Raw genomic sequence first — 14,355 nt, forward strand, 5'->3', positions numbered from 1 at the left:
TAATTATTTTTCTTTTGTGCGGTTAATCACGCATAATTAGTGTGTACACGTTATATCAGATGGGGGAGTTGTCGTGGTTTTCGTGACGTCGCGTGACAGACAGGCGAAGTTGGGAGTGGCCCGAAAATGTTATGACCAATCGTGGAGGCTGATTGCAGAAATTGTAACCAAACAGTTTGGAATCATTTTACGTTATAGCGCCCCAGTAACGTTTACACGACAAGACAATTCGTAAGCCGAACACACTCAAGATGAGTTGGATAAAACAGCAATAAAAAAAAAGTGAGAGATTGTTCTCGGCGTGCGCGTAGCGTACAGATGCCGCTGCATTGACCCTTCCTGAATACAAAGAAATTATTAACACGACAGCATTAAGGGCCCCGTGTCGCAGAAAATCCGGCGTCGGCAACCGGCGTGTGATGCGGGTGGTGGAGAAAATCCCCAACCACCCCGACCGCGCAGGCCTTCCACGTGGTGCAAGGTTTTGGTGAACAAAAATTGGAATTTATCACATTGAAATCCGCCAGTAAAATGGTAAAGTACGACTTTACCATTCGGCTTTGGATTCACTGTCGGACTGTTTACCAATTGGCGTCGGATTGTAATTTGAATGTACGAGAAAACCTAATTCTGGTACGAGGATACTCAAACACAAACCCCTTTTCCAACATTTCTACCAGATCTACAGTCGCGCGTTGCGATGCGAATGGGTCCCGATAACGCTATCGCGTTCTACTCTTAAAGCCGAAGCTTAAGCGTCCTCCAAGTGCTCTCACCTGCGAGCACATGGATCGACATCGTACTTTACAACGCGGAGGCTCACTATACAGGGTGTTCATATTCAAGTTTTACGGAATTTTTAGAAATCGCCTGTGGCATGTAGCATAATTATTATCATTGAGCAGTGTTATTCGATGAGGCGGACATTAATAGCACGAGAAATCGAAACGCATACTCAACTTAATAAAAAAATCACTAACTATTTTTTAGTTAATTACTTCACGACACATATTGCAATTAACCGAATTGTAGCCGGTGAGCTTGTCAGGCGTATCCACTTGGAATGAATTCTCAGAATGACATCAGTTTGGAGATATGCGCCATCAAAGTAGCCGTAGGAATGCACTGCTTGCTGTTCCACACACTTCTTTGCCAAAATGCTGTTTTATACTTTGAAGCACAAAAATAACTGGAAGGCCCATGTATTTCGTCCCACACTTTGCGAAATAATATCTCGAAACTGGTGTCATCCTGGAAATTCGTTTCAAGTGGATGCGTCTTGCTAACTCGCCGGCTACAAGTCGTAAATTGCAATATCTGTCGAAAAGTAATCATCCAAGAAGTTCATTAGCCAATTTTTGGTAATTAGTTGAATATGTGTTGCGATATCTCGTGCTACTAATGTCCGCCTCTTCGAATAACCCAGATCAACGATAAGAATTATGCTACCTGCCACAGGCGATTTCCAAAATTCCGTAAAAATTAAATATGGACACCCGGTATACTATATTTATCATGCATTAACGCTCTATTTCGAATGAAATGGAAAGAAAAAAATAAAGCTCGTACGGGCTTAATTTGTAGCTCTGTGCTATAGTTGGGTGGATGACAATTTTTGCCTTTCAATAACTTTCATTCACCTTGCGGACTTCTGCAGAACTGATTTGCCTTGATCTATTTTGTATAAGTTTGAACACATTCGAGAATCTCAGTCACTTTATTTTTATCTATTTGCCTGTACATATACCTATGTGTAAAAGTACATATACCAATGTAAATGAGTGCGCTATTCGTTTGAATATTCCTCACGCTATATTCCAGTACTTGCAATCTGTGCGTTTACGAGTGTGAAGATGCTTCGGACTCCTTTTTTTTTTCTTTGATTCTTTTAAGCTAGCATTTTTAAATATTATTTTGATGTAGGAAGCTTTCTTGTAAAGTTTCGCGCACCATCAACTCTAAAACAGTAAGAACAGCGGGTCCTTTCTATCTTATACCGCAGCTTGTACGCAGAACGGGCTCCGGTCGACTACGCGTTATGGCTGTTCTTCGCCCTGCCGGCAACGATTATCAGCACGGCCATTATTTTCGTCACTGTACTGCCTGTGTTCTTCCGGTGTAAAAGGTGAGTCAGCGAAGAGTGGCAGCATGCGAGCGAGCGAGTGAGTGAGTGAGTGAGTGAGTGAGTGAGTGAGTGAGTGAGTGAGTGAGTGAGTGAGTGAGTGAGTGAGTGAGTGAGTGAGTGAGTGAGTGTGAGTGAGTGAGTGTGAGTGAGTGAGTGAGTGAGTGAGTGAGTGAGTGAGTGAGTGAGTGAGTGAGTGAGTGAGTGAGTGAGTGAGTGAGTGAGTGAGTGAGTGAGTGAGTGAGTGAGTTAGCTAGCTAGCTAGCTAGCTTTGGGTCAAAATTTTTTGCTGCAGCTCTTAGCAACTCCACTTTGACAAATAGGTACACCGAGCAAGTGATGATTAAACAGCATTGCTGCAAATCTATAGCCAGGCTGAATAGCTCTAGCAAAAGACGCATTCAAAGCACACAATAACATTCGTGACATAGTGCAAAGAGTCATCAAAACCGAATAAAATTGTCGTCCAAGGAAATAAGTAATTTGGAAGGTTCCTGCTCGATTTTTTTTAAATACCGTAATGAGTTCACGCATAATGTTGCGAAAAAGCTAGCAGCAACGAACAAATAAATCTTTGGCACATATTTATTGAAACGCTTCGTCTGTTATGTAGTAGGTGGGTAGAACTGGAGCTGCCGTACAGTAAGAGTGAATATAGTTCGACATCTCGATCGTTTTTCGCTTTCTTGCAGAGGAGTCTTCGGTTGCCTCAGATGGAACGCAGTCGTTCATCTGATTGGAATGTACTTCTCAATGTTGCAGGCCAAGCGTTGGCAAAGAAAGCAGCAGCTCTGCCATGGAAGCTGTTCGGCGCAACTACGCGGCCCTCGGACCAATGAGGTGCACCTTCGATTGTTCGAATGCGCGAGGTTTTGTTTAGTACACTTAAAGGGGAGCCTCGATTCTGCGGTTATTTTATATATATATATATATATATATATATATATATATATATATATATATATATATATATATATATCAGGAGGACATCGATGGAAAACAAGACATGTGCGCATGTGTTCATTCTCTGCCTTGTCGTCCTGGTTAGACGCGCGTTCTAAATTGAAAGAAATGAGGTCGCTGGAGCAACCCACTCCAGCAAAGTGCTTTTTCAGGAACGTTTTAGGGATAATTTACGAATCGAACCTGAGAATACTTAGTCGAATATAAAATATTTTAATTGTATAGACAGACAAATATAAAGTTTGCGCGTAATGTAAATAATATCAATGAGGCTCTACCAAGAGCCTCATTGATATTATTTACATTATTTATTTTTCAGGCATACATAAATGAATGTAATAGTTCGCAAATTGACGCAAATGAAGGTGCTTGTAAATGAGAAATAACTGCTTTCAGTTGTCTAATGCACCATGATAATGACCGTAACGAAAGAAAGCGAACACCATGTCCACAGATGGACGCAGAATGTTTATTAAGTCGTTCAAGCAGAGCAGTGTGATAGAGCAACACGGCGATACGTTTTAAAGGTATGAAAACATGGTTAGAATGGCCAAACAATAAAGCGGTTTGCCTAAAGCAAGACAACAAATTCGCATATAGGCTGCCTAAAAGTGAGGCATTCATAATCATTGATCGAAAACAATTGTGCATTACTTATCTCCCTCGTGCGTTCGCTCAATAACTAGTGCCCGTGTGCAGCAACCGCAGCTCTCTTGCACAAGAACCATCCGAAACACTCCTCACATTCATCATTTTCTGCCCTTACAATAAGACACCAATAAGTGTGGCTATCCCTTAAGCATTCGAAAAAGACGAATATTCGACAATCTTGAATAGTGATTTCTCGATATCGAATAGCAAGGACTATAAGGTTCGCATTCGAAACTTCGAATATTCGCGCATCCCTACTTTTTGTAGATGGTGATTACAAAAGCACTTCCTGTCAGTGCCATGCAGAGAAGTACGAAAGGTTGCGCAAATAGGTGCGCCGTGCAAACATGGCTCTTCTGGCCTAACTCCTGGCTTATAGAGCCTTTCCACAGCGATCCTATGGGCGCCGCCATGTTTGATCACGTGGTGACGCGTCCATCGCTTGCCTCAGCTGGCGCCTTGCCTCCGTGCTTACAATGGATGTACATAGATGGCGCCCCGTTGCGGTTCCCTATGTTTCCGCGGATATCGTACACGGTGTCTCGTTGGACGACACGAAGCTTTGGCCACAGCTTCAGAGGACATGTAAACGCTTCCGGAGCTTATTACACCTTCTCCAAACGACACGAGCAGCGTATACAGTGCTTGTACAGAAGCGGGGCTAGGAATCTATTCAAAGCTGTCCGAACGTTCCGCTTGTGAATTAAATGAAGATCATTGTGTTCTTATCTTCGTTCTTTATTTGGCAAATACATCTAAGCAGCGGCTTGTCATTTTTCTGCTTCAGTAACCTTCCTTGGTGCGGTCACTCTCTGATTGTTTATTTTCTGCCTACTCGCTTGCAGGTGTGCTCAGTTGCGATAGATATAATAGAAGGCCCTGCATCGCGAAGGGCCGACAACACAGGTAGTTCGGTCCATATGTAGCAGTGGTCCGCAAACTTGGCCGCACATGTTCTTCCATCACTTAATATGCCAGTCACTATTTTTTCAGCCAACTACTGCAACTGTCTTCCTTCTACAATTTGCAGCATGAATGAGACACAGTGCGTTAGAGAACCCCCCGTTTCATTTATGACAGCTGATCGCATAGTAATAAGGCAGAAGCGGTAATTGCTTCATATTCGTGTGCTTTCGCTGAGTCAACGTGCGGCGCGCTGCCGAAAGCGCCATCTCGTTCCCCTAGAGCAAACTGCTCCGGGAAAAGGATCTATATAGGTGTAACGTTTTGTACGGAGAAGGCATTTCAAGGTGAATGCTCTTTTCCCGGTGAAAGTAAAAGTAGAATTTGCGAGAACGGAACGATGGCGTCGTCTCTCATCGTCGAAGAGAAACCAAAGAAACCATAGGCCATGGGAGAAACACGGTGCGCGCCATGCTTCGCCGTTTCTAGAACGAACGTTCCCACCGTTTTTTTCAAGGCAAATTGTACGTTTTTTCGTCTGGTATCGACGTCATGACCACCAGCAGGACCATCGGGTTGGTAAGAATCAGCAAAATCTTCTGATTAACGAGCCAATATTACCACGGCCAATATTGTTTTTGCTTTTACAAATATTGCCAACGAACCTATTTGTAGGAACACTCCAAGTGACACGCACTGCTACTTCAAATGCCCTACTTAGATTACTATCCGATAAAAAAGCAGGCACGACGCCGCAATAAAGCACCAAGATAGTTAGGTTTGCCTATAGTGAATAATATATACATTGTTTTCGCCCAGTCATCTGGAAAATACCTGGCACCATTGGCGGAATACTGGAGGTTGCGTTATGGTCATATGCAAATGAATAAGTTTACTATCTTAGAATTACATTTGCCCAGTGAAAAAGCAAAGGCTGTTTCAATGACTAAATGACCTGGCTTCATATGTAACAAAGAAGGAAAGCTTATTCGGGGCATCGATAAAATCGCTGCTGATTCTAATTCTGCACGTCACAGATTCCACGAGGTGGCCGTCTTACTGCTGTTCACGCTGCTGGTTTTTCTCTGGCTATTCCGGGACCCCATGTTCGCCAGAGGCTGGGCGACATTGTTTGGATCGATGTGAGTGAATTATTGCTTTGTTGAAACACAGGACCTTTCAGTTGTACAGCGCCATAAATATATGAACCCGGAAATTTGGGGTTAAAACATACCAGCGAGTAGTTCAGTGTTCAGTGGCATGCTGTGCCGCTTCCTCTGTCCGGTTACAAACTCAACTGCGAGAGCCTTCTCAGTTGATTTTCTGTACTTTTTCATTTTCTGAGATAATTTTCCGTTTCGATTGTGATAGTGACTATATGGACACACCACGCGAATTTGCACCAGCACCATTGCCGTGATGTTTAGCACAAAACCCAAGTGCGACAATGTCCTATTGCTCCTCGCGCGCCCTATGCTGCGTGCTAGAAACAGCTTGCGAGAGTGAGTCTAGAAGGATGGTGGCTTGATATGCGCCGTCTTCACGCGCGCCCGGTGTTGCAGGTCACGTCATCAAGCGCGAGCTAAAAGGCGAGGAGGCAAGTGAGCGGCCATCTCCTCCTTAAACCCGGCCGTGGCTGCTCATGGCTGTCCACACGGCTGATCGCATACGCGGCCCACACGGCGTATCTTGGAGGTAATCTGCGGTGGGCGCAAAAGCTAAGGGCGAACCGAGATGGCTAGCCGTTTCAAGCGCGCTGTGCTCCCGCGCGCCTAGTGTTGGACGTCGTGTAATCTCAATTTTTCCAGACGCAGTGAAGCAAGCGGCAGCCCGAGTGTTTGCTCACCGCTGCCGACGCTCTTCATCTCGCTAGCGTTATGAAAGCGAGTGTTCGCGGTCAGCGAGTGGGATCTGTTCATATTTGCTTGTGCGTGCACGACACCGTGCTTGTTAATTTAATTATTAAGCAAATATTTAGTGCAACTTATGCGGTAAATAAAACTGCGAACCTTACTTATCGTGTAATTGTCTAATACTGTGCTATCTTTACCAATACTTCGCCTTATGGGCGAAACTGCGAATTGTTTGTCAAGTCGGCGACGGGAACAAACAGTGCACCTAAGCCAAGATTTTATTTTATTTTACGTATTTATTCAATGCTGCAGGCATAAAGGCCCAAGCAGGATCTAAAAAAAGCACATAACAGGGAAACATATTGCCGAATATGCAATAGGTCGGTTACACATGACAAAATATGGCAATGCAAAAAAAAAAAGAAAACGGTAAAAAAAATAAACCACCAATATCTAAAAAAAACTTTCAAACGGATGCAATAAGCAGCAGATAGGTTACGAGACATAATTAACTCTACAGGATTAAGGCGATTTTCCGGTAAACTGTCACAGTCGACTACACTTCTAGGAAAGTACGAAAATTTAATCAGGTTGGTACTGGCAAAGTATAACTTGAAGCAGCGCGAGGAAGACGAGGACAAGAATCAAAGACAAACACAACAGCACGAGCGCTGTACTGCCAACTGTAAATTTTATTGAAGGAACAACCAGCTTTATAACATGTGAAAAAAAAAAAAACACCGACAAAAAAGGTTGAAAGGCATGCGTACTGCCTACAAGTAGACGTGCTTCTCTAGAAAATGTATGTCAAGTTTTGTTAGACTGAGTGACGTGGCGCTTGCACGTTTATCTACTGCTTTGGTGATGTAGTAAGCGTCTACTATTCCTGTTCCTTTATTTTTGCGTGCTTAGAAACCTAGTGTCACCGAATGGGGTACATGTGCATTTATTACAATGCGCAGCTAAATGGCTACCGTACCTGTTTTTTACATTGTTTTTATGCTGCCTAGCTCTTATCATTAAAACATTGCCCGGTTGGTCCTATGTACACTCGTCCGTATTTTAACGGTATCTCGTTAACGACATCAGAGGTGCACTTGGTGAATTTTTTATCGTGATTGGTGGTTCATTGTTGGCGTTTCCAATTTTTCATAGCATTGCATAGCTTAGAGAGTTTGCAGGGAGCGGAAAACACTAGGTTGATTTGGTGCCTGTTGGACACTTTCTTAAGATTATGGGATAACTTGTGAAAATATGGTATTACGTGAAAAGGTCTTTCTTCTTTTTCCTGCTTTTATATTTTTGTTCCTGAGCACTTTATTCTTTTGCAGGATTGTTTCACATACAGCTGTGATGACGAAACATGGGTAGCTGGCTGTTTTAAGGCGCTCTATCTGCTGTAACAGGCTATTTTTCATTTGGTGCTCACAGGACTTGTTCATTGCGGCTTGAATACATGAGGTGACTATGCCCCTTTTCACGAGTTTTGAATAGGCGCTGTCATAAGGAAGTAAGCCTTTATTTGACCCAGGTTGATAACCCCAGCAAACATGTTTATTTGATGCAAATAAAATGTTAATATCCCAGAATTTAATGCTATTATTATTCGGCATTTGAAAGGTGAACTTTAGTCTCCCACCATGCATACTAAAAATTCTCAAACTATTTTTCACTTCTTCGTCAAAGCAAAAGTCTGGTCGCTGCTTTATAAAAACCAAGTAGTCGTCCACGTAGCGGTAAATGAGAGTAACTGGGGAGTCAACTAAAGCGGCGCAAATGAGTTTGTCAATGCTAGATGAAAATATATCGCTAAGTTCGGGCGCAATGGATGATCCGATACAAATACCGGTGGGTTGGATATAAACCTGTCCGTTGTGATTAATGGCTGTTGACTGAAGATAAAATTCTAAGAACGTTATGAAATTGCCTTCGTTTATGCCTACTGAGTTTTGATCTGTTTTATTCACTTCCATGTGACGGTTTGCAGTTTGCTGTACGTGAAACAATCAATGAAACAGGTGAACTAGAATTTCAAAACTCAGTGGGCATAACGACATATTGTAGCGCGAAGGCATAATTACACAGAAGATACACAGACACAGGTCATAGGCGGACAACACAGGTGTCTGTGTTGTCAGTCTTCCTGCGGCCCTGTAGCTTGCACTGTTGTCAAATTGGACTTCATTTAGCGTTGTGCGCAGGAAACCGAAAGACGCCACTGCGGTCATGATCCCGGTTGTTCTGCTGTTCATGATTCCCGCTCAACCATGGGAGGGAGCCAAGAGCCCCGGACTTGTCACATGGCCTGTGGTGCAGGCAAAGCTGCAGTGGAGTGTCATCCTGCTCATCGGCAGTGGTTTTGCCATGGCCGAAGCCATGAGGGTATTGGAATAGTGGACTACAATACCGTAAAACGTTAAAAGAATTTAGCACTTCGGTGCATTTTGTTACTGATAAACTCTTGTTAGTTGCCTGGCAGCAACCGTCACCCTTTTGTCTGCTCCACCACACCTTGATGAAAAATAATAGGTAAATTACAGTGGTCGAACAAGGGATGTCGCTGGAGCCAACGTTTCGACAACGGTCTTGTATTGGTCTTCTTGTCTAAACGTTTGCTCCAACAATATCTCTTGTTCAACCACTCTTAAAAATTTCAAGTCTTAATTTTTTTTTCAATGATCATCTAACTTGTTTGAATAATAGGTTACCTGCATTGGCATGTTCTTACGTGTATGGTGCAATACGCATTTATGGTGAGGGTGATGTCTGATTGTGCCAGTAGCATTCCAATTAAATCAATAGGGATTGTTTTCCATAGTAGCAGCGGGGGCGCGAGCTCTTATGAAAAAAAAAAGGCTGACTGATGATCGCTTTCCATATTTGAAGGAAGGTGTCAAAATGTCGTACGTCCGTCGTGTATATTCGTTGCGCGCAGGTCTCCGGTCTCTCCTTGCTCCTCGGTCAACAGCTCGGCCGCTTATCCCACCTACCCGAAGGTGTGCTCATGATATGTCTCAGCATTCTGTGCTCGTTCATGTCGGAGCTAGTCAGCAACGCCGGCACTGTCACGGTTCTGCTGCCCATATTTGCAGTTCTGGTGAGTGGATACAAATGCCAGTATCACCGTACTTTGGTAGGTCGCAATGGTCATCGTCATAAAATGATCGCAACTACAATTCATCAGCTTCCTATTGTGGCGAAAATAGTCTAGTACGGCTAATGTGGTTTTTCAATTTGCGGAAAAAGCCCAAATATACCAGCTTTGTAGAATATAGACGCATAGTTCGGTCGAAATTATAACAGTAAACCTAAATATTACTTGTTGAATTTCGGCAATAAAATTTGTAGGTATGATCATATTTGACTTAGATTGACTCAGTGCGCTTCAATCTAAGTCAAATATGAACGTCAACCAACTAGCCCAACTGGCCATCTTTTTAGAGGGATGAAACTAGAGATAAGCAAAACGAGTTTTCTTGTGCAATCAAAGCTTGCGAGTTATTGAGTTTGTAAAAGCCCGTTTGTGGCTCGCACCGCTGGCTCGCACCGCAAGTCCGAAAGTTCAACAACAGTTATGAGGGCCGTGCTGTGCTCGAAGTCGGGCCCCGCTGTGTACGGGCGTAAACTAGGGATCGAAGGCGAAATATTGTCAAGAGAAGTAGGATATTGCATTTCTGAAGGTCGAAACGTAACAGATGCGGGTCTCAGTTAAAACATTATACGCCGCGATAGTGTGTTTGCTTTCTGCCTGAATAACGAAATATTTTATGAAGCATAAATGCGGTTATAAAGACTGCGGGCGCACCAGTAGGCAAAAATAATATATTTTCAGCAGTCGCTGAAAGTAATTTCGCGGCTCGTTGCAAGTTTGTAGCATGTAATCCTGAAAGAGATGGTCTTTGTTCTGTTAACCTTCAAGGCTGAAGACCTGCACATAAACCCCCTGCTCTTTATGATACCGGCCACCCTCACCAGCAACTTTGCCTTCATGCTGCCAGTGGGGACTCCAGCGAATGCCATTGTTTACGAGCACGCGCGTCTGAAGGTGTCCGACATGGTGAGTTGACCTCATAAAAGAGAGAAGAATGCGTTACACACAGACAGCGAAAGAAGCGCAGGTATTTTACGCAGCTTCCTTCGTGATAACCAACGCTAGCTATGCAGCAACGGTAGAGTTTGGCAGAAGGTCTAGTGACCAACAAACTATTAATAAAAAGCATTGCAAGATATTGTAAGGGAATTGCTTTGTGTTTCTTTGCTTAGATTAAGTGACAAAGCATCCCCACCAACAGAAAACGATTCCCAACTGCTCCAACATGGTTTTGTCCTTATCTTTCTTATCGTTTGTAGCAAGGTCGACCATTGCATATCACTTTTGGTGTGGACCTTTATGACAAAGAAATTTGCACTTGCTATAAGTTATTGCCGTAATAGGACATTTCGGTATTTTTGGAGAAGTAAATTGTGCTAATAATCGGATGCGTTTCATACGTACAATGTGCTATCCACGCTGCTTAGCTTTTAACTCATTACCGCTTCTGCTTTCTTTTCGTATACATAACCCACGCTTTTGTATCCTCGCTGTTGGGCAAGAAACACAAGTAAAATACATTTGTATTTGACTTGTTGTACAGCGCAATATAAGTATAACGTCATAACAGAAAAAAAAGCAGAATATATGACCAAAAGATGACAGACATTTCATGATCTGATTAAAAGCATGAATAATTAGCAAGAGTCAGTCTTGCTTTCTATTACCTTAGCGCGTCACAACGCCAAAGGTACTTACTGTTCCTATCGCGAAAAATACAAGCATTCTAAAAAGAAAAACAAGATAAATGGCTCACAGAAAGATGCCGACTTGAAGTGAACAAGAACGGGTGTACAAAGAAAGCCTCAGGCTGAAGCCAGGCACAAGCCTAAGGCTTGAATTGTTTGGCCATACGTTGTCTAATTGTTTCATAGACAGTTAAGATAGGAAGAAATAAACTACTAGAATGACCAGAACAAGAAAAGCCGACTGCTACTGAGTAACAGACCAAACAGAATGCAGGCTTTGGTTAGCTGGTTGGACTAAACAAATCAAGTAGACCCCAGAGAACAACCCGTCACCCTTAGTATATGTAGAAAGAGCTATTGATGTGTAGGTCATGCAATGAAATATGTTTGGAATTCCTGCGCTCGCAGGTCCTTCCCGGTCTCCTAGTAAAGGCCATCACAATATTCACAACCGTGGCCGTGACCTTCGTGCTCGGAGACCCGATCTTCGGCATGTTCAGCGAAGCGGACTGGGTGCTATCCGTCGTCGCGGCCAATATCAGCGGCCCCACTACTTCCCCCGCACGTTAGCCACGACGTCGACAGCATGTGCGGCTGCGACTCTGACGTTGCACAAGCAGATGGCCCGCAGTGGTCGCACAGTGGCTATGTCGTTCTGCTGCTGACCACGAGGTCACGGGTTCGATTCAAAGACGCGGCGGCTCCAGTGTTGCTTTGGGATGTTCAACTGTCCAAACCAATCAATCCAACAGCTGTTAGCACTAAAGGACGTTTGCTGCCAGCAGTGTTCGCCGCCCCGGCGAGGACGATATACAGAACTACAGGCGAAGTCTGCGTGCGCGAACTTGTGCCATTGCGCAGCTCTGATGAGATTTGTGATGACACTTGTTCACAGGTCGGGCTGACACTCTCGCCTGTGGTGTTGATAATAAATGTTCACTTGTTATGTATTATGTTCTGGGTTTACGCTGAAAATAAGAAAATGTGAAAACGGAGACCAAAAGAAATTTACGGTGAGTCATAAGTCTTTCGCACCGTTTCGAGCACTAGCACTCACCTACCAGTTCAACTCCCCATATAACGAAGCCTTGAGATGCCCTACGTTCTCTGCCTACAAAAGTGCTTCACTGGCGTGCTGTCTCAAGCGAAAGCACTCCTTGCCTTTCACAAAGGGGAACAGCGTTACTTAAGGCTCGGTACGTATAGATGAAAGCGAGTGTGCGTTTTCGTACTTGTCTGTGTCGACTCATCTTTGAACCTTCATCATGAGTAATAAGGCATGCCTGCATGCCTGTAGATGGGCTAACGGTCAGTTTTCGCTAATATTTAAGAAATGTACCAAAAAATGGTGCAAGCCTACGCACATTTTAGTGGAGCTTGTACAATGTCTCTCCTAATCTCACTTCTAATCCACCGTGAGCCAAACTTTTGACCCCCTCCATCGTAAAGAGACTGAACTCTAGTCGGTTGATCGATATTAAGCGTAATTTCTTTTTCGGCTGTGATGGCGTACTGCACAACGTCTCAGTAGAGTGACGGGCATTCCAATATTCACAACTACATGCGACGTGAAAATAACACTGACCAGAGGGTTACGATTTCTTTTGTCATACCCGCTTCCACTGGCTGCAGCCAATCGAACATTGAATTTAATACATTGAAGCGTGATTGCTTGAAAACACGGCCAATGGTAACGGTTTGCCGCCAAACAGGATCGACGTTCGTACATCACGCTTTGAATGTACAAGTTAGATGGTGACAGAAACAATGACGTCACGCTATTAATACACACAGACAGCTAGCAACACTGAGCAAACACACACACCACAACAAGATAAATATGAATATCTTAACACCAAGCTCGTCAGTTCGACATCTCACGCATTGACACAGCTGCACTTGCTCTGTCGATGGAGTGCGTGCCCGTCTAAATTCAAGGATCATTAGAAGGAGGCTATTGTAAGGCACAGGCTAATTACCATGTGCCACCTGTTCTGCAGATAAGGCAACGTAAGCTTACTGCGCTTACAATTTCGTGAATTTCAGTCCGTTTCCTCCCTATCTAAACCTTGTCACGATTACCCTGGAAGATATGCAAGATTGCATACTATTGCAATTTGGCCATGTAACGTGAATATTTCGTCATGAATTTCTAATATATTCGTGCACAAGAGATAAATACACTTTGTTGCCCTATAAACCGAAGTCAGCGTTGGCAGATAAGAGAAGGAGTCGGAGAAGGGAAAACAAATGCATAGTTCACGTCCCGGCCCAGGAGATGAATGTGGCCCAAAAGGACCCTATGAAGTGTCGGGGGAGGAGTCCATCAACTATCAACTACTACTAAGTGGTCTCAGTTGTGTGAGAGGTGGAAAGCTGAGAAAATCTGTCTTACACGGCCGGCTAGTTCCCAGGACAGTCCCAGAAGACGTGATAGTTTGCGTTAAGCAACTCCGGTTTACTTGCTGTTCTTGATAATTTCACTTATAGTTTGACTTGAATAACTTATTGTTCAAAGAAGAGCCGGAAAGCTACAAGACAACGATGAATCCGGGGCTGCCTACAGAGAATTTAACCCCTTCCAAGCGAAATAGCTTTACTGCGGTGCCGCCAAAAAAAAAAGAAATTCCAGGAGAAGAATAAAAAAAAGTTGCAGTTTCGCCCGAAAGGCGAAGTATCAATTGCGATAGCAAATTAGTAGAGAGCTATTCGGAGTAGGGATAGTAGTTTTATCGGCCGCATAAACTTGGACACATCCGCTTACTAACTGAATCAACAAGCGTGGTGTCAGCGCGCACAAGCAAACATGAATAGATCACACTGAATGACCGCAGACGACTGTCAAAACGCTGGCAGCAATCGCAGCCGCCGCAGCGGGCAAGGTTCGTGCGGTCTATCGCTTCAAAGGAAACTGAGCAGCGGATGCACAGCGCATACAAAGGTCAGAGCCGTCTGGAGATAAGAGACCGTGCGGGAGACGGCCACAGCCCCTTACGCCCGATTGCAAGATACGTCTTTGGTGCCGGAGCACAGCGTCGCCCCGCCTCCCTCCCTCCCATACCCCCACGGCCTTTCGCGCGACGG

General features: G+C 44.0%; 1 protein-coding gene across 2 annotated transcripts in view; it reads left to right on the forward strand.

Moving 5' to 3' along the window:
* The window catches only part of LOC119445216 (solute carrier family 13 member 5-like), a 30,126-nt gene extending 17,905 nt beyond the window's left edge, over positions 1–12,221 (forward strand). The window contains exons 7-13 of one of the 2 annotated variants that reach the window (XM_037709538.2): positions 2,003–2,125; positions 2,885–2,962; positions 5,677–5,781; positions 8,694–8,874; positions 9,428–9,589; positions 10,412–10,549; positions 11,680–12,221. In XM_037709538.2, the coding sequence (XP_037565466.1) occupies positions 2,003–2,125; positions 2,885–2,962; positions 5,677–5,781; positions 8,694–8,874; positions 9,428–9,589; positions 10,412–10,549; positions 11,680–11,841 (949 nt within the window). In that variant the 3' untranslated portion in view covers positions 11,842–12,221. The remainder of the gene's footprint in view (positions 1–2,002; positions 2,126–2,884; positions 2,963–5,676; positions 5,782–8,693; positions 8,875–9,427; positions 9,590–10,411; positions 10,550–11,679) is intronic. The other variant, XM_049664322.1, reaches the window with a different exon arrangement.
* The last annotated feature ends 2,134 nt before the right edge of the window (positions 12,222–14,355 follow it).

Source organism: Dermacentor silvarum, chromosome 3 (assembly GCF_013339745.2).
Source record: "Dermacentor silvarum isolate Dsil-2018 chromosome 3, BIME_Dsil_1.4, whole genome shotgun sequence".
Classification (NCBI taxonomy): domain Eukaryota; kingdom Metazoa; phylum Arthropoda; class Arachnida; order Ixodida; family Ixodidae; genus Dermacentor; species Dermacentor silvarum.